General features: G+C 56.6%; 2 protein-coding genes across 5 annotated transcripts in view; one reads left to right on the top strand and one right to left on the bottom strand.

Annotated features, from left to right (window-relative positions):
• The window catches only part of SHISAL1 (shisa like 1), a 76,936-nt gene that overhangs the window by 35,262 nt on the left and 21,145 nt on the right, over positions 1-20,529 (bottom strand). For all 4 annotated transcript variants that reach the window (XM_060166938.1, XM_060166940.1, XM_060166937.1 and 1 more), the window contains exons 2-3: positions 12,886-12,981; positions 9,137-9,350 (exon numbers count right to left, since the gene is read on the bottom strand). In XM_060166938.1, the coding sequence (XP_060022921.1) occupies positions 9,137-9,350; positions 12,886-12,949 (278 nt within the window). In that variant the 5' untranslated portion in view covers positions 12,950-12,981. The remainder of the gene's footprint in view (positions 1-9,136; positions 9,351-12,885; positions 12,982-20,529) is intronic.
• PARVB (parvin beta) overlaps positions 1-20,529 on the top strand; it is a 238,171-nt gene that overhangs the window by 210,921 nt on the left and 6,721 nt on the right. The window lies entirely within an intron of this gene.

The raw sequence follows: 20,529 nt of genomic DNA, 5'->3' as shown, positions 1-20,529 counted from the left end.
TGCATCTTCCCAGCTGGGCTCACCTGCTCAGCCTTGGCCGCTGCAGTGAGATGGGCGTCCCTCCCCTCTGGGTCCTCCAGCCCCCTACCAGGGCTGGGCCCAGGCTGGGTGGCGAGGCTGACTTTTGCCCACACGTGCCCCCTGCCCGGAACGCCCTCCTTCCCCACACCGGCTGGGGGATCCTCGAGGGGAGGTTCTGTGTGTCCCGCGAGCAGGCGCGCACTGGCAGGTGCTTAGGACTTAGTATCCGCTTGAGGAACGAGTAACCCAACAATTCCGCATCACGGCACCTTGGATCCCTCTGCGGCTTCATCTCCAGCCACCACCTCCATGGGGCCCGCGGCCGTCCCAGGGGCTTGTTCATGCTAAGGTGTGAATGACTGCCTGCCAGCTGCCCCCTGAGCTGCCTCATTTCAAGGGGAAGCTAGCTTCACCTGGAGATATCCAGGTGTGAATGCCTGCCAGGGAACAGAGGCCAGCAGCCCTGTCTGGCATGCCGAGGCAGGAGTCCACGTGGACAGGGGAGGAGGGCCTGGCTTCGGCCCCTGGCATCCCTGCTTTCCCCAGCACCCCCTCTCCAACCTCCTCTGTTGCCCCCACAGAGTTGCTCTAAGCGTCAGGCTTTGCCTTGGCGGTTCCCATGGCGGCAGCCGCGGGCGCTGAGGGAGCCGGTGGGGCGGGAGAGGCAGGGGCTGCCACACTGAGAGAGGGAGTCCATGACGCCAGCTGGGGGTGGGAGCTGGACACGCCTGGGCCTAAACCATCAGGACTAAGAAATAATAACAGCTAGCAGAGCAGCAGCCGGTGGGCATTGCTCTAAGTGCTTTATACATCTTAGCTCATCCGACGACACTCAAAACACACATGGAAGGAAGCGTTACTGCTATCATCCCCATCCCCGACATGGAAACTGAGGCTCAGAGGAATTCAGAGACTGTCTAAGAGCTCACAGCCATTAAGTGGCAGAGCCAGGATTTGAACCCAGCAATCCAGCTCCACGGCACACATCCCTAACCGCTGCACCATACCGCCTAAGGCAGGCACCACCCATGTTTTCTGGGCAGACAAGCCGCCTCCAGGCTTTTGCCTATGCTGCCCCCCTGACTGGAACTTGCTCCCTACCTCCTGTGCAGGCAGCTGGCCCCGCCCCCATGTCTGAGTGCAGCTATCACCTCCACCAGGAAGCCTTCCCTGATGTCCTATGTTAAGTCCAATCCCTCTCCTGGGCTCCCAAAGCCACCGGGCTTCCCAGAACACATTGTGTTGTCTTTGCTGTCTTGTAGGACTGTCTGCACCTCGAGATCAGAGCTCCTTGGGGCCAGGGTCAGAGTTCAATGCTCGGCCTGGGGCTGCTTTCAATGTTCCTTAAGCTAATATATATTGCGTGCTTATAGCGAGCTGGTGTCAGTGGCAGCCTTGATAGGAATAACTTCTTCACTAGACTTTGCCTTCTCTATGCATATTCTCTAGTAGTTAATAGTGATACTAGCAATCACAACGTGCCCGTGCCTTGTGTTTCCGAATCTTTGCAACAATACTGTGAGTTAGGAGCCAGTATCCCTCATTTACAGATGAGGAAATGGGGCCCAGAGAGGCAAAGTCGGTGGCCAGAGGCTACACAGCTGGGGAGTGGCCGCACTGGGATTTACAAGCAGGTCTATCTGACCTCAGAGTATGCTGAGTTTTGGGGAATCCCAAGGTCAGGTCTAAGATAGATGTCCAGGCAGGAATTCCCCACATCTGCTTGGCCCACCTGTCCTGGCTCATCCTCTACCAGGAATTGCGGACAGGCCCCAACCTCCCCTGCAACAGCATCCTGCATCTCAGCGTGTCACCATCACGGGGTGCATGGGCACTGCTGAGCCTGCAGGCCTCCGCAGCCAGCTTGCTCTAACTGGCATGGGGTTTGGGGGGTGGTAGCACCCCCCATGATCTCACCGCCATGATCTCACCACACCCCGCCCCCCCAGCTCAGAGAAGGGAGGGGCACACCCGCAGGAAGTGCCACCTTTGCTGACTCCCTCTGCCTCGCAAGGGAGGCCACCCTGGAGGCGGCAGCCGGCTGGGAAGCCTGGGCCATGGACGCCGTCTCCAGGCAGTTCCCTGCCTTCCAGGGCCTGCTCTCTCCATGGTTGCCTGGCTGGAAGCATTCTGGTCTTTTTAATCTAATTTAAAAATGTGATCTGGAAATTAATTTCATCCAGATGCAGGGGTCTTTGTTGAGTGTGTGTGTGGGTGTTTTATAAAGGGCAGGAGAGAAAATAGAGGCTGTTTTATGGGACAAGATGTGAAGCCAGCCAAAGCCACAGATAGCAATTTTTCAGTATCTTTTGGAAGATTTAATGATTCAGATTCTTTTGCTGCTTCCCAAGCAGTAAACAAAACCTTCTCTGACAGAGGAATGTCACTGAATACCTCCCGGGGACAGGAGCAGGTATGTCAGCCGGCGGAGGCCAGATGGAGGTCCCATCGCCACCCGTGGGCAGTCCCAGTTGAGGACGGAGGACAGAGTTCCTGAGGCCATGCTGTCAGAAAGGAGCATCAGCTGCAGAGCTCACAGCTGGCCCCAGGCTTGCTGGGAGATGGTTCATGGCCCCTCAGCCGACTTCACCTAAAATAACTGAACCCGCTCACAGGGGGGGCCTGTCAGTCAGTGTGACAAGTTGATAACCCTGGTGACTGAATTCTGGGCCCAGGAGATTAGGCCTGTGTGGATTCAAATCCCAGCTCGGCAAAATTCTTTCTCCGTGATCTGGGGAAAACGAGCTTTACTTTCCTCATCTGTAAAATGGGGATAACAATATGCCCTACTTGGCGGTGCAATTGTGAGGCTTAATGAGATAACACGGGCCTGAAGGAGAAAGGACCCAGTGAGTGCTGGCTCCTGTGATTAAGGCACAGAGGGAATGCTCAATAGATCTAGGCCCAGAGAGGCAAAGTGACTTGCCCAAGGTCACACAGCCAGATTGAGGTTGTCCAGTGCCATGGAGGAGCATGGGCTTGGGGCTAATGAAGTAGCGTCCAGTAATACCAAAACATTCACTGTTCTCCCTGCAGGCCTGCTTACAGGGCCCGGCCCTGCTGGTAACAGCCTTGGCCAAGTGATGTGCTTTGGCCAAAAAAAGCGTCAGCAGAAGTATCAGGCTGATTCTGGGTGGAAGCTTAGGAGTTACCTTGTAATTTCACCATGGCTCTTTTCCCTCTGCCATGGAGACATCCTGCTCTGGATGAGGACTGCTTGATCAGCTCGGGTCACAGAATGCTCCCTGCCCAGAGCCCCAGGTGACCCAAGAAAGACATGGAGTGTGAGTCAAAAATAAGCCTTTGGGGCTTCCCTGGTGGCGCAGTGGTTGAGAGTCCGCCTGCCGATGCAGGGAATGCGGGTTCGTGCCCCGGTCCGGGAAGATCCCACGTGCCACGGAGCGGCTGGGCCCGTGAGCCATGGCCGCTGAGCCTGCGCGTCCGGAGCCTGTGCTCCGCAGCGGGAGAGGCCACGACAGTGAGAGGCCCGCGTACCGCAAAACAAACAAACAAACAAAAATAAGCCTTTGTGTCTCGACTCCCAGGGACTCTGGGGCTGCTCCTTAACTGAGCCCAGATGACCCACACACCGGTCCCAAACCCTGCTGTGCCACTTGTATGCTGTGTGACTACAGGAAAGCGCTCACCTTCTCTGAGCCTCAGTCCTGGTGCAGTGAGGCCAGCGGGACCTTCTTCATAAATACCTCTACTCGGATTAAAGGAGTCAGGGCAAGTAAGGCCCCTTGCCTTCCACTAAATGCTCACAAACGTTCATATATGTCCCTTCCCCTGGCGTGGAGGGGTGTATTCAGGTTAGGAAGCCTCGCGGATTCTAGAACCTCTGGAGCGTCACGAGGCTGACAGTGTGTCGGTATGTTTGACGCCTAAAGGGGCTTCATAGGGCTGAGCAACTGACAAGAACATCCAGGAACTTCTGACCCAACTCAGGAGCTGGATTCCGAGCTTGAAGCATGTCTGACGGTGATGGAAGGCCTGCAGGACAGGGCCCAGGTAGAGGAGACCCAGGGTGCTGGGATTCTCAGGTCCTCAGGCCTGGCCCACCGCCACATGTCAGCTCTTGGTGTGGCTGGAGCACCTCTGGGTGCTGGGAAAGGAAAGCTACTGGAGGAAAGAGGTTTCAGTGCAGCCGAGGGAAGAAGGACAGCCCATCACTTCCCGCTTTGAGGCCTTGAAGACCCTTCTGTCTTCTGAGCATTCCTGCCCCAGGTTCCCACCCCTGGCAGCCCATCTGCCTGGTGAAGGAGCACCCACGCACTGCACCAGCCTCTAGTCCATACCACCTCTGCCCCCAGAGAGAGCTGACCGCTGACCCCAGAGAGAGCTGACCGCTGACCCCATATACCCCGTGCCACCCTGTGCCCTGGATAGAGGCTGCCACCGCTTGCTCAGGGCCCTGGGTGGTCACTGCTGCTAGCGTCCCAGCCGGAAGCTGGCATGGGAGGGTGTGCAGTACACTCCTGAACACCAGGGACTCTGCCCAAGTGGCTAGAAGTGGCATCTCACTGTGGCGGCAGGCTTGGCGAGGTTGCTTCCCTAGCTCTGTCCGCCTTTCTGCCAGGCAGCTAGAGCCAAAACAGACCATTCTGTTCCTCCGGAGACACAAATAAATAAGTCATCAGGAGCGCTCTCCTCTTCCCTGCCACCAGCCCCGCCTCCCAGCTGATTCACTGGCGGGGCAGGCGAATGTCAGGCAGCCTTGCTGTTGACAGGCCCCATGCATCTTCGCAAAGCCCCAACGGGGGTCACAGCTGCGCTGGTCCATCTAGAGGGGCTGCCAGGGGGCGCTAACCTCCTGGGATATTGGAACACCTGGCCTCTCGGCTGAGGTCTGACACATTCCCCAGCATCAGACAAGTCCTGGCTTTCCAGATGCACCTGGGAGTGGCAGAGCCCACTGGCCGGAACAAGGGCCCTGGTGTCCCTTGGCCTTGACTGGGTGGAACAGGTGACTTCACCTGCCTGGGCCCAGCCCCTTCTCCCTTCCTCTCAGAGTAGCTGTGAGGACTAATGAGACAACAAAGGCATCCTGCCCAGAAGGGTCAGAGCTCCAAAGGGCAGGACGGTCCCAGAGGTGGACTTTACCTGGCTCTCCTCACACACCCGGAGCACTCAGGACCTCTTGGCCAGGCAGGCCTGTCCCAACCCATTCACTAACCTATCCTCCCACACCCAGTGGCCCATCCTCCAGTTGTCCCCTCTCTGCCGCAAGCTCTGGCCGGACGCAAGGCCCTGGCCCCACTCCCTGGGCTCAGGCCTTCTCCCCAAGATGCCCCAGCTCAGGCAGCTAAACGGGGGCCTCCAGGGCTTCTTATCTGAGCTCTGGATTGGCTGTCTCCTGGGTGACCCCAGCCTCTCCTCTCCACAGGGCCCCGGTCTTGGCCAAGTCATCCTCATGACTTCTGCAGCGTCCTAGGTCCTTGTACCAGGCACCATCCGTGAGCACAAGCCCAGCTTAAAGCTCTCGGGACCCCTCACCACCTTCAAGAGGAAGCCCACGGTCCACGAGGCCCCACCCCATCCCGCCAGCCCCCGCCGCCTTGCCCCATGGTTCCCCTGGCATTTCACACTCAGGCTGCAGGGAACTGTGTCTGGAAACGTTCATTCCTCTGGACTGTGTGGCTCCCACCCTCTTCAACACTTTCGGATACAGGACACCAAGCGCCACGCCTCCCTCGTGAAGCCCAGGAGAGCAGAACAGCCTGGGAGGGGAGCTCAGCCCAGCTCTTCTGGGCCTCCGTCCACGTCTGCGGGAAGGGCGATGGCAGGAAGCTCGGTGGAGAATAATCAGGAGGGATCCCTCCAGAGCAGTGCTCTCAACCGGGGGAGTCCCGCGCCCCACGCTTGGCAGCATCAGGAGACACGGTTGGTTGTCACAGCCAGTCAGTGGGGAGGGGGCACGATCAGCGTCTAGCAGATGGTGGCCAGGGTCTCACAGTGCACAGAGCAGCCCCCAGAAAGGAGGATCAGGCTCCAGGTGTCCACCGGGCCGCAGGGGGGGTCCCGGCTCTAGGCCCTCCATCAGTGGACGTCCCAGATTTATCAAAGCAGCTCTGAACCCAGGCTGGCTCTCGGCTCCACCCCGACTGGTTGCCTCAGTCAGGCAAGTTATCATCTCTCCACGCCTCACCTTCCTGTGTGGAAAGGGGGCCAAGGGTGGGCTGCTAAGTGGCTTCAGAGGGTTGGGCACAGAGCTGGCCCCGTGCCGCCAGCTCCATAAATGCTTGCCGAGGTGCCAGGAGAAGAGCCAAGCTAAACTTCCTCAATGCGTCCATGCCTCCCCAGGGAAGGGCTCTGTTCTGTGGTCCAACTCTTCATTATCTGCAGCCGGGATCCACTGTGCCTAGACGATGGAGAATTCCGTGTGAATCCCGTGTAAATGTGCAGATCACAGAAACCTGTGGGCTTCGAAATGAGGATCCCAGACACCAGTCGCCAGAGCCTCGGAGAAGTCTGGCCGTCTTGCCAAGCCTCTGTCTTCTGTCTGGCTTTCAGCTGGCAATGACAACACTTCAGGGTCCTAACCCCAGTCCTGGCACCGCCCTCCTCCCTCAGGGAATTAGTCTTTGGTCTTATAAAAGGCTTGGGTCAAGTTCCAGGCTTGATTCCAGTCCTCGTGACAGAAAAGACTTGCTGAACTACTTCACACAGAATTATTCTGAGGTCTGAGCAGATGGCAAGATATTCAGGGGAAGCACCCGTGCATTTGAGGAAGGAAGGCTGGGGAGCTGGCCTTGGTGGGAGGAGGAGAGATTCAGAAGATAGTCAAGGGATTTGCATCTCCTGCCTGATCAAAGGGAAGAGGCAACTTCCCCCCAGTGAGCATGGCATGGTGGCAAAACATCCAAGCCCCGATATCAGACAGAGAGATGGAGGCTCAGACCCCCACCCCACCACTCCCAGCGGTGCCACTAATCTCTTCAACAGTCACTCAACAAACACTCCTTCCAAGTGGATTTTTCCTTACCATGAAAAAAATACATCTACCCCAAGAGTCAACTTCAGGCTTACTGGGAAAATATCTGAAGCATCCCCATTAAAGTCAGGAAGAAGACAAGATTGCCTGACAATTTTAAAGATGGTTTTAGAGGTACTAGCCAACACGATTGGACAAGAAAAAGAAGTGAGGCACAAAAATTGGAAAGAAAGAGATGAGATTATCATTGTTTGCAAATGGCATAATCGGACACCTAAGAGAATCAGCTGAAAAAAGTATTACAAAGATAAGAAATTTCAGTAAGGTGGCTGAGTAAAAAAATACGTGTTTAGAAATCATTAGGTTTTATCATTTAAACAACAGTTGGTTAGAACAGTGGTGTCCGACCTTTTTGGCACCAGGGACCGGTTTTGTGGAAGACAATTTTTCCAGGGACTGGGTGGGGGGATAGTTCAGGCGGTAATGTGAGCGATGGGAAGCAATGGGGAGCGGCAGATGAAGCTTTGCTCGCTCACCCGCTGCTCACCTCCTGCTGTGCGGCCCCGTTCCTAACAGGCTGTGGACCGGTACTGATCCGTGGCCTGGGGGTTGGGGACCCCTGGGTTAGAAGATATAGTAGAAGAAAAACCCCATTATAAAATAGCAGCTTGAAAAGAAATAAATATGAACAAACACAAAAGATACGTGCAATATCTATATGAAGAAAACTCCAAAACATTATAAAAGAAAATGTGAACAAATGGAAAGACACATTGTATTCTTGGATAGGAATATTCAACGTCATGAAAAGTCCATTGTCCTTGAATTAATCTATGAATTTAACACAATCTCAGTAAAAAGTACTAACTAGATTTTTTTTTTTTTTTTTTGGCAGGGAGACTACAAAAGCCAATTCTAAAGTTTGTATGACAAAAGACCTGGGGGAATAGACTAAGAAGACATTAAAACACATCAAAAGCAACAGTAGTTAACACAATGAGGTACTAGCAAATGTATAAATAGACCAATGAAAGCCATCACAATCTACCCAGATACTCAAATTTAGTATACTATAGTATACAATAAGTTTGCATTTCGCATCAGTGAGGAAAAGATGGACAATTCAATGATTGCTGTTAGGATAACTGTCTACCCATGTGGGAAAAAAATAAATGTGGATTCCTTCTTTACATCCAAAAAAATTACTTACATCCAAATTTTAAAAAAATCTTACATCCAAATAAATTCCTCACAGATCAAAGATTTGAAGGCAAAAAATTAAAACATAAAAGACGTAAAAGACAACACGAGGGGATTTTTAACAATTTCAGAGTAGTGAAAGACTTCCTCTGTATGATACAAGCCCCACCAGACATAAAAGAAAAAAAATGGGTACAATTTGATTACATAACAATTAAAAATTAAGCATGAGGAAAAAAGCATCACAAATTCAAAGACACACTGAGAAAATATTTGCAATGCATCCTATTTCCTTCATATGTAAAGAGTTCCTGTGAATAAATAAGAAAAAGGCCAAAAATTCAATAGGAAATGGCAGAGGACATAAACAGTTAGCTCACAGTAAAAGAAATACAAGTGACTCTCAAGCATGTGAAATATGCTCAGTTTCACTCATAGTAAGAGAAATCAGTGGATGCTATTTCGATCCTATGTGCCTTTACTTAGCATATTCTCACTGCTTTTCTACCAGCAAACCCCTCCTCCTTCTTTACACTCATATCCCCTCCATCAGGGCCCTGGTCTCATGTGTTTTAATCACCTTAGGGAAAGGGGCTGCATGGGATTAATCTCTGGGTCAGGAATGTCAACCAATATGTGTTGAACAAATAATGAATGAAAAAGGAACTCAGGCCCCGTGGATTCCAGGTCCAAGCACCTTTCATGCCTGAAAGTCTTCCACACCCTTGACCTCATTTAACTACCGCAGCAGCCCTGAGAGGCAGGTATCACATGCCCATTTCTCAGATAAGAAGGCTAAAGTCCAGAGGGCAGAACAGGTCAGAAAACCTGTCACCTGAAGACTTTCCCACACTCCTTCCACGTCCACCCATCCTTGCACTGGTTGCCCAACAGCTGGCCTGGAGGCTGGGGTGTTTTGGCAGCACCCGGACTTGACTGGGGCCCAAGGCAGTGGGGCTGTGGCCCCAGCGCAGTACTTACTTGTGCATGTAGCCCTCGGAGCCGGTCGTGAGGTTTGCCTGCATCACCGCCTGGAACTCTGTCTCATTGCAGCAGTATTTGAAAACCGTGTTGTTATGGTGACAGCAGAGGATGAAGGTTTTGTTGTCCGAGAGCCGGGGGCAGTGGAAGCCAAAGTGATAGCGGCCTTTGTGGTCCGTGTATGGCTCACAGACACGGAAATGCGCGGACAAGACTGGAAAAGACAGTCACCAGGCTTGGTGGGGTCCCTCCTCAGGCCCAGCTGGCCCGAGACCCCCACCAGTCCATGAGGACCACGGGCAGAGCCCGGTTGGCCTATTCTAGGGCTGTGTCCACCTCTTCCTTTGCCAGGAAGGCTTTGTGGTCCAGTGTGAGCCTCCCCTCTGCCAGGAGGACTGCTCTGGCTCCTGTCACCTCCCAGGCCCCCCTTGGCTACCATCCTGCTTCTACTGTGCTGCTCAGACTGGGAGTTTCTTGCAGGCAGGGCTGATCTTAGGCCTCACGTGGATCCCCTCCAAGGGCTCTGCACACAACTGGCACTCAATTAGGAAGCAACACTAACTGAGCACTTACTATGTGCTTTGCAGGCCCTAGCAGATTTGATCCACTTGGCCATCCCAGCAGGCAGGTCTGGGATCCCACTTTACAGAGGGAGGAACCCGAGGCTCAGAGGTGTACAGTGACCTACCTGAGCCGGTTAGAGGTGGTGGAGCAGGAATCCAACCCAGGCCTGCCTGGATCCAAGGTCCAGGAGCCTCTGCACTCCTCCATCACTGTGCGGACTGATGGTGGACTCACCGACAAGTCCAGGCTGGCCTGGGTGGTGAGTGGCATGGGTGCAAGAACCAGGTCCCACTTGTAGAGAAAGCGGTGTCCCCTCGTATCTCGGTTTCTACTAAACTGATGCCCTATACCCGGAGGTCCCCGAGGGCCCGCCTCGGTGGCCCCAGCTCATGGCGACAAAGCTGCCCTGGCCTTGGACCCTCATTCTCCTGGCTCAAGGCCAGAGGCCCCTATTCAGCCACTGATGACGCTGAAAACCCAGGACAGTATTTACTAGTTGTGCTGCTGATGATAAAGACGAGTGAAAGCCTGAACAAACATAACAATGGAAAGCAACTTGGAGCCCGCTGTCTCTAGCTTAATTAGTGTCTTCATGAAAGGGACTGCTGTATCTAATTTGTATCGCTCAAAAGGGGCTTCCAAGGCTGAATGCATTTCTCCAACCACCAAGGCTCTAGTTCTGCAGAAGCGCCTCAGTTAATTGAGAGCTCTGTCTCTGCTGAGAGGTTATTAGACTCCAGTCCACACAGCTCCCAGCGCCAGGGGCTGCCGAGGGGATCGCAGCTGGGCTGCGCTGGCCGGTGGGCGGGTGGGCCTCATGTGCTGGAGCGCCGAGGCTGGCTTGAGTGGCTTCATGAAATCCTGGGCCCCTTCCCCAAAGTACAGCACCCTCTTTCGTGGGGACGGGTAGGATCACTGCGGGAAAAGGGTCTCAGCCTTTCAGGAGTCAGGGGAGCTCTCAGCCTCGACCCTGGGAAACAGAAGACCCTCTTATGGATGCCGTGGTCACTAAGGAAGCCCCAGGGGGATGCACCGTCTCATTTGATCTCATGTATTCCCATTGTACAGAGGAGAAAACTAAGGTTGAGAGCACCAGGCTCAAAGTGTGGTCCCTGACCTGCTGCGTCTGCGTCCCTCACAGCAGACGTTCTGAATCAGAAACTCTGGGGGTGGGGGGCGCAGCCTGAGTCTTAGAAAGCCCTGCAGGGGATGCCAATAGACTTGGTTTGGGACCCACTGGCCTGGAGGCACAACGTACCAGAGGCTAAAGGTGAGAGGCAGAGGCAGGAAGTGAATTCCAGCCACTGACCAGCCCCCGTCCAGATTGATGAGAAAGCCCTGATTGGGGGGGGGGTCAGCTCACACTCGCTTGCAGGAGGCTCGATGTGTCAGCAACACCCAGTGGCTGGTCAAGAAGACAAGCTGGGGCCCTGAGGCCACAGGACCCAGGGAGGGAAGGAGCAGAGTGGTGGGGGGAGCCTTTGAGCTGGGCTTCAGAGGAGCCAGATGTGCAGAGATGGAAGTGGGAGGGAGGCCCAGCCAGGGAAGGGATGAGGAGAAGTCCCCAGTGGCTCATCCCGGCCACCCCTGGACAGCCGGCACCATCTGCTCTGACCATGTGCGAAGACAAGGCCACTGCTGCTTCCTGAGGAAGAATGTGCCGGAGCCCGAGGAGTCCTGGCCCGGAGCCAGGACAGCTGGTCTGAATCCTGGAGCGCACAGGATCACCTGGGCCATCACAGCCTCTCTGTGCCTCGTTACCCTCAAGGATGGAAGACCAGTGGCCTCTCGGGGGCTGGGGGCTCCGAGAAGCATTTGTGAGCAGCAAAGCGCAGGGCCCGCTTAGAGCAGGGAGGGTGTAAGCGAAAGAGTGGACGATAAAGGACAGCACTTCCGGCCTCCAGGCACGGGTGCACCGTGGCTCTGGGGCTGTGCCTGGGGCCCGAGGGCAGGGGGATGGTCGTTAGGAGGCCAGCGTGTCCTGAGTCACCAGGAAAACCGGCCCACGTGGAGAGGGAACACCGGGGGGAGAGCCACTCTTGGGTCCCGGGGTCTTGGCGTCCAAGATAGGACCCCGATCACCCCCTCCACACACACACACACACACACACACACCTGCGAGGCTCAGGGTCTGCGTGGCCATCATTTAACAGCCAGGTGACGGTGTCCACTGACCATGTGACCTCAGGCAGGTCTCTTTCCTGGTCTGACCCTCAGCTTCCTCATTTGTAAATGGGTGGGGAGCTCCTCTCTCCCAGGGGACAAGATGACCTACTGCATGAGAAAGCAGCGGGGAAGGAGTTCTGTGCACAGGGGCCCCCAGACCCATGGTCTTGGCCTGGCTTTTTCTCTGCCGTCCCAGGGCCCTTCATGGCGTCCTCCTGAACCACGACCCCCAGCAAAGGGGCAAAAGGGGCCCAAAGGTGCAGGCCGGTGTCCACAGCCCCGCCAGAGCAGGAGGGCACGAGGGCATAGGTGCACACACGCACGAGAGAGACAGAGACAGGAACAGAGACACAGAGATACAGAGAGGGAGACAGAGGGAGAGACACAGCGAGAGCAGGCACCTCGCTGAGACCAGGGCTCGCGCTGGGCCAGCCCTGCTGGCAGGAGGCAGGGTGCACTTCTCCAGTCGGCCAGCTTCGCTTTGGAGCAGCCGAAGGACTTGGTTCATGTTCATCTTTGTGAACAGGAGTGTGAAAGCCCCCCTGCTGGGATCAGGGGGCCGCCTAGGGGACTGGTCGGGTGCTGGGAGACGGGGCCCCAGCACCACTCTGTCTGGGTTGGAATCCAGCCCCTACACTAGCTGTGTTGTCTCTGGCTGTCAGTTCCCTCTGCAAGCCTCAGTTTCCTCCTCTGTACAATGGGATGACTACGACACCGCCTGACTTTGACTTGCTGGGGTCAGGGAGAATTCACTGCACGTAAGGGCTTCTCCCAGGACTTAACGGCAGCCACCGTTAACCCCACGGTGTCCGCGAGAATCTTCCAGCTGAGCTCCCCGAGGCAGGCACGTGGGGCACAGCACACAGTAGGTTCTCACCAAACATGAGCCCCTCACGAGGCTGATGCCACTAGGGCAGGCAGCCCCTCAGCACCCAGAAGCCCGGCTGAGCTATAGCCCTGACACCAGGAAGGGACCACCTCCCCCTCCCGCCTCCCGCCAAGCATCGCGGAGGCTCTACCTGCGGAAATCAGCAACGAGAGGACGGCGAGCACGTTCAAGGGCTGCTGGCCACAACTGGTCATCGTTTGGCTTGCATCGGTTCGTCGAGCGCTGCCTGTCGAACGAGAGCCGGGAGAGGCCGGGTGTGGGCTGTTTTGTCTGCGGTGCAGACACTGGCTTTGCTGCCCATGGCCGGGCCGGACGGGCACGGGCAGGGAAGCGGGTCTGCCGGGAGCAGGGGCCGGGCCGCGGATGATGGAAACTCCGCCATCCAATTTCCTTTCCGGGATGAATGACCTTCCCCCACCAGTCAGCTGTCATCTCCCTTTCTTTTCACGGCAAAATGAGACTTAATCAAAGGAGGACGGATGGCTCAGGTGGTGGAAATAACCAGCGGGCTGAGGCCGGTGGGCACGGGAATGAGAACGGCGGTGAGAGAGGGGATTAGAGGCGAGCTCATGAACCTGCAGGGGGCTGGCGGGACCCCGTCTCCCTGCTGTGTCGCTAACGGTGGCTTCCATTAACCCCACCCCACCCCCACCAGCATGCATCCAGCTGGTACCTTCCAGGCCTTAGGGACACGGCAGTGAACTAAACAGACTCGAGATGGAACTCAGTAGAAGCTGTCCCTGCCCTGGCTTGCACTCTAGTGACCAGGGCTGACAGCTCACAGATGAGTAGTTCAGAGGCTATGAGGTCCCTGGGGTTGCACCCCAAAGACTGAAGGCAGAGACTCAAGCAGATACTTGTACAGCCATGTGCATAGCAGCACGATTCACGATCGCAAAAGGAAGAGACGACACGAATGTCCATCGACGGATGATGGATAAACACTACGTGGCACGTACTACAGTGGAACATGACTCCGCCTTCAAAAGAAAGGAAATTCTGTCACAGGCAGCAGCACAGATGAGCCTTGAGGACATCACGCTCCGTGAAATAAGCCAGACACAAAAAGACAAACACTGTGCGATTCTACTCCTCCGAGGTCCCTAAAGCAGTCAAGGCCATAGAGACAGGAAGTAGGATGGGGGGTGCCGGGGGCTGGAGGAGGGGGAGTGAGTGTTTCATGGGGACAGAGTCTCAGTGTGGAAAGATGACAAAGTTCTGGAGATGGATGGTGGTGACTGAAGAAGCGTTGCATACTGAGGGAGCAGCAGGTGCAAAGGCCCTGAGGTGGGAGCAGCAGGGAGGCCAGTGGAGGATGGGGGGAGGGGTGGGTAGCAACAGACCGCCTAAGGCAGGGCCTTGGCCCTCAGTGGCCACTTTATATCAGGTTGTTGAAACCTCAGGACAAACCTGAGGGACGGGTTCCCTCACTATCATCACCACCCCCACACCCCGCCCCCGGGCTCTGGGAATGGAGGCTGCAGAGGAGGACCAAGTGTCCTCTGTGCGGCCTGCTAGAGCCCCACCAGGGTTGTAGCTGCATGTGGCTGGGGAGCAATTTGCTGAGCACCTACTATGTGCCAGGCTCCAGGCCAAACAAGGTCCTGCACACTACCCTCTACCCTCACGGCACCCCTGATCAGGGAGAGCTCCGGGACCCCAGCTTGGGTCCAAGGCAGCTCCGAATCCTGCTGACTAGCGGGCAGGCAGGGCAGGAAGCCAAGGGGGCAACCCAGAGGCCAGAGCTTCGGACCGAGGAGACAGTGCCAGATTCACGGCCAAACACAGGCTGCTCACAGCCAGGCCCTGCCCCTGCCCTGGGGCCTGGGGCTTCGCACCTGCAGCACGGGCGGCACGGAGGCACCCAGGGTGTCAGTGCTGCTTGGAAGGCTGGTGAGCCGGAATAAGAAAAGGGGGTGGCAGGGCTGTTGGACGAAGCCTGAACGCCTTACTACGACGCTTACTCGTGGTGATGTTGGTGTCGGTCCCTGCCAGTCCCTGGGGGGACCCGCCCACCTCTCTGTGGAGGCCGCTCTGCTCCCCCAGGAGCAGCCCTGCCCCCAAGGGCTGTGAGCTCCTTAATCGCTCTGAGCCTGGGCCTCCTCCCTGCCTCCCTCAGGGCCCTCCTGGGAGGATGAAGGAGATTAAAGCATTTGAAAGGGCTTAGGAAAGGGTTTCATACTGGGGAAACCTAAAGATCAGTCCTGGAAAATGCACTGTGGGGGTGGGGAGTGACAGGTCCTCTGAGATGAGTCCTCCCTGCCATGTGGCCCCATTCCTCAGATGGGGAAGCCGAGGGCCAAGACGGGTGTCCAGATTCCAAGCCCTTCTAGCCCCTGAAAGGTGGCTTTCACTTCTCACTTTTTAAGCCGGGGCTCCAGTCTGAGAGCTGGTGGGTTCATGGAACAAATGCTTGGGTGGGGGTGGGGGTCCACCTCTGCCGGGTGCCCAGCCCTCCTTCCTGCTGCTCCCACTCCCTACAAAGTCCTGCATATACTGAGGGGGGCTATCACTCACACCTGGGGTGCCCTCCTCTCTTTCCTGTGAGTCCAAATCCTGCACCACCTTAGAAGCTGTTACAATGCCACCTCCTCCAGGAAGACTGCCTTGATTCCATCAGCTTGAAGAAGTTTGTCTCTCCATTGAGGCGTATCATATTCTATCTCTTCTCTCCTTAATGTGTTAATTCATTTATTCATTCATGTATTCTCTCAACATCCACTTGCTGACCCCCACTTATCTGCTTGCTGACGCCCGGAAAGGGACTGGGCCGGGTTCTAGGGACTCAGGGTGTCCTGGGTGAGGGCGCCCAGCAGCTCTACCTTATGGGACCGGTCCTCATGCCCTCCTCTCTCCGACTGTGAGAGTCCTGGGCCAGGGCCTGGCCAACTGGGGGTCACGAAGACTGGGTGAGACTCCCAGCACGACTGGCGCCGGCCTCAAGCCCTTGGCCCGTTGGGGGCGCTGAAGCAACAGGGCCTGTTGTGGATGTGTGGGTCCCGCTCAGCACAGGTGTACCCCGTCACAGTGATGCACTGTGACTCGTCTGTCCCCTGTCCAGCAGGGTCCTCCCTGCGATCTGCTCAGTCCCCTCTGCCTGGCCGTGCGCCCTCCGCCCTGCCTGGTCACCCACGGCTGCCTCAGGATGAGTCAACGGGTGACAAAAGCCACAGCCCTGTTGGTGGGACAGAGGTGGAGGTGGGGGCTGCCCCACCTCCTCGGACCCCCGGGGAAGCTTGGGTGCTGGCACTGAAGGCTGAACCCGGGGTGGAAAGAAAACCCCACCATGTGTCACTGGGAAGTTACATAAAAATTCCATTTCTAATGACCGAAGACAGGAAAGCTATAAGCCAGCATCTCTATTCCTGGCTCGGTGGGAGAGCTGCTTTGGAAACTCCGCGGCTGCCATCCCTGTGAGGTTTCCATGAGAGGGCCAGCTTCTGAGGGCACACCATCAACAGCCCCCATATTCGCCTTAGCCCCCCTGTGGGGTCCGCAGAGGGGGACCCGGGCGTGTCACGCTGTCAGGTGCCACCACCTGGGACCCTCCCCCACTGGTGACATTTGGGGGAAGCCCCTCCAGCAGAGGTAGGAGCTGGGGCTGAAAGAGTGAGCATCCCTCATCCTGCCCCCTGGGCCCAGCCCTGGTTCTGGGGTCTGCGGCCGTGGGGCTGCGCCCTGGGACTGGCTTAGACCAGCTGGGCTCTTCACAGGTGCCGGACGCTGGCTTTTCACCATGTTATCTCAGATAGTCCCCGACAGCCTGATGAGGCAGATATCAAACTCCCATCTGGTAAAGTAGGACACTGAGGCTCAGAGAGGTGAAGTGACTTGCCCAAGGTCACGCAGCCACTCAGTGTCTCAGACAGGAAGCAAGCCCAGCCTCGAAACTCACTCTCCCTCCTGGCACTATAGGCGTTTCCAGAGCCTCCGGAGCCCCCGACCCTCGCTCCTCAGAAAACACATTTACCACAGACAGATTCGATTTATTGACCCGGGTTCTATTTCTTTGAACACTGGTAAACTACCCACAATGGTAGCTGGTGGCCAATGATAAATCTCAAATAACAGGGGGAACATTCTGGATGAGCAGGACCCCCCAGGCTGACTGCCTCTAGAACCACAAGTCAAGCACGCATCTCTGCATCCACTCCTTGGGTCAGCCGGGGACTGCTGTTCCCAGATTTGAGGATTATTTTTAAACACCGAATTTGGCGAGGCCTGAGTGGAGAGGATGGAGGGCATGTGAAGAGAAACAGAGCCGGCGAAGATGAATTAAACCCCACTGGCAACAACAGCAGATCTGTTCTCCATCAGCCGGGCTAGGCAGGGCTCGGGAGGGAGGGAGGGAGGCGGGCCCTTGGTGTGGGGCAGGGGGCACTGCCACGGACCCTCCAGGACCCCCCACGCCTGGCGGCCCCCGGCTCAATACCTGGGGGTTCCTCATCCTCTCTCGGCTTACCCCAGACCCCTGCTTAGCCCACCGTGACCTTCCCTGGGCGTGGCCAAGAGCATCCCCTCTTGCCTGGACCAGGTCGAGGGCCAGGTGGCCTGGAGGGTGGGCCTTGGGTTTGGGCCACACTGCCTGGCTCCACCTTTTGTAGCCACACCCTGTGTGACCTGGGACAAGTGTCCTCAGTCTCCTCGTTCCTAAAAGGGGGATGAAAATAGTATCTAATTCACAGAGTCCTTGTGAGGATTGAATGAAGTGATGCCTCAAAGTGCTTGGAATGGGGCTGGAGCTCAAAATACCCGTGGGGACTGCTGCGTGCCGCTAGATACCTCTGCCCCAGCCTCGCCCACCAATCCAGGTCCTACTGACTTCCTGAAATGCCCATCTGACCACCCACCCACCTCCTTAGGGGTCCTGGCAGCTCCAGGTTCAAGTCCATGCTCACTTCCCAGGCCCCAGGTGGTCTGGCTTGCTGCCCCCTCTGTCTCTCTCTACTCCTCAAGGTTCAGCCCTCCAGGATGTGCCTCTCCTCTGGGCCTTTGCACACGCTGTCCCCACACTGGGGACACCCTTCCCCTGTCCTGCAGGCGGGCAGCCTGGACCCAGCTTTTGAGGTTCAGCTGCGGCGCCCCTCTCTCAGCAAAGCTTTTCTCCCTCTGATTCTCTCACTCCCCTGGGTGGGCTCCCGAGGCTGGCAGGGGCGGGACCATGCTGCCTGATTAGTTTGTGTCCCAGCTTGAGAGCAAATGGGTTAGAGAAAACGGGTGGCAGGCGGGGGCGTTGAGAGCCCAGACCCCTGCTGTAGGGGCCTGACCTCTTTAGACCCGGCCACCTGAGCCCCGCATGTCCCAGCAGCAAGAACAAAGAAGGGCACGTGGCTAGTTACGCACCTGTCACCCAGACACATCCCACCTTGCCCCACCCCTGCAAGGGTGTAGCTCTGCAGTCAGCCCCGCGGCGGGTGGGCTGAGGATGGGTCCCGACCCAGCCTCCTGGGCATTGGGTGCTGGTGGTAGAGCACAGGAGTCGGGCCCTTTGCTCGGGCTAGCCCTTCCCCGGGCATCTCTTCCTCCAACTCAGATGTCCAGATCAGACCTCCACGAGGTCCGGCTCAAATGCCACCTGGTCCATGAAGCTGCCTCCGCTACTTGTCCTCCCCACCCCCAACGTCCAGTGAGTGGGTCCTCTTCCGCATGCCCACCGGTGAATACCTAACGGGCCTCTGCAGGGGGCCAAACCCAGCGCTGGGTGGCGGTCGGATTCAGCCACAAACGAGATGGACCAGGTCTGGTCGCCATGGGACGACGGCCTGGGGGCAACAGTCAGGAAGCCATTGATTCCATGATGAATTAGTAATTAAGCTTGGGCATTCTTCTTCTTATTAATAGTAGTATGAGCATTATGAATTAGCAATTAAACAAGGATAGAGCCCTTTGGGGCCTCACACACAGTCCTGTGGGCAGAGCAGGTGCCCGATAGACAGGTATTGGAAATAACCCTGGAGACAGCCACTGGGTGCCCACCCTGGGCCGGGAGGCCCGCAGAGCACTTGACTATGATGTGCTCACTGACTTCTTGACACCCTTAGGCTGTACCACTGCCCTCCCCGGGGTGTGGATGGAGGGACGGGCGGGCTAGAGCCAGGATGCCAAGCCCGCACTTTGCTCCTGTGCCCTGTCTCCATGGGCAGATGGGCGTGTTCACTCACCAGGCAGCACACGCCTGCACACATATGTCTGCAACAACACGCGCGTGCACATGCATGCACCACCCCCTGCTGCCCACACATACATGTGACGGGCACACACGTTATCCGCGGCGACCTTATCCTCCAGCAAGTCCCCAAGTTTCCAGGGCCTTTCTTTGGCGATGCAGACCTATTCCTGAGTTTGTGAACTTTTATTTTTAGGGCAACACACACTTGGAGGTTATGAAATCTCAGTCTGAAACGTGAATTCCAGGAATAGACACCGGTGTGAAGCAGGATCAAAGTGTGTCCTCCTGACCCCTGGGGCCTGCGGAGGGAGTGGCGGGCGGGTGGGGAAGCAGGAAACAAGACAGAACCGGGCCAGACTGCGACAGGTTTGCCTGCAGCCGGGCTCTGGGCTGCATGGCCAGCAGGCACGGCCACCGTGAAGCGCACCCCAGCCGGGGCCCAGCCTGTGTCGGTCAGCCCCTTTCCCTTCCCACATCTTCTCAACCTCACGCCGGCCCTGAGGTCCACGCTGCTCTCATTTCGGTGGCCTGCACCCCACCCCATGAATCAGTCAAGCACATGGGGCCCCCCTACACTTCTGTCCCCGAAACCTACCCTCACCTCGGAGCCAGAGAGCTGCCTTTCAAAATGCAAATCCCATCGCATCACTCCTTGATTAAAACCCTCCGAGGGCACGGGGTGGGGGGATGGGCAGGGGGAAGGCCAGACTCCTGCCAGGGTCCTGGCACCTCCCCGGCCAGGGAGGCCCACCCTCCAGCCACACTGGCCATCCTGCAGCCCCTTCACCATGCCCCACACCCCACCCTGTGGCTTCCCTTCACCCGGTAGACTCAGATGAATCCCCCAGTGCCTGTGTCCTCCAAGAGGCGTCCCCTGACCCCAACACGAGGTCGGGGACCCTGCCGTGCGTGCTCACGGCCTGTCCACCTCTCCTTCACACACAGATAGTGGTTTATAGTCGCACGCTTGCACAGTGGCTCTCTCTGAGCTGCGTCTCCCGCTCCCCTAGACTGTAAGCTGGACAAGGGCTGTGACCCAGGACCGGCGGCATAATTTGCAGGGCCCGGTGCAAAATGAAAAATGCAGAGAACCATTTTTGTTCAAAAATCAATAAGCATTTCTAGACAGCGACGGCGGAGCATGAAACCAAGCACGGGCCCTTCTGAGCGTGGCTCGCACGCCGCGAAGCTGGCCTGGCTGACTCGCTTTTGGATTCTCACAATGCAGCATGGGCCCTGGCACACAGTAGGCACTTTATAAACACGTGTTGGCTTGGTTGAGCGAGTGCAGGCTTTACCAGCTCCATTTTTCAGATAAAAAAATCGCAGCTCAGAGAGCCTAAGTGATTGGCTTAGAACTGGAGGCTGGCAGGGCTGGGACTTGAACTCAGGTCTGTCTGACTCCAAGCAGGGGCTCAAAGTGGGTGCTGGGGTGATGGCACAGGTTTTGGAGTCAGTCTCCCCCGGCCTGGAATCTGAGCCCTGCTGCTAAGTAGCTGAGTATTCTAGGCAAGTTATTTCACTGGCCTCAGCTTACTCGTCTGTAAAATGGGAACCATGACCCCCACCCCTTGCTGGGGTCCTAAAGAAAGGTGAAAAGGTCCA

This window comes from Lagenorhynchus albirostris, chromosome 11 (genome assembly GCF_949774975.1).
Source record: "Lagenorhynchus albirostris chromosome 11, mLagAlb1.1, whole genome shotgun sequence".
Lineage (NCBI taxonomy): Eukaryota > Metazoa > Chordata > Mammalia > Artiodactyla > Delphinidae > Lagenorhynchus > Lagenorhynchus albirostris.
Note: the sequence above shows the minus strand (reverse complement) of the source record. Positions and strands in the feature narration are given on the sequence as shown.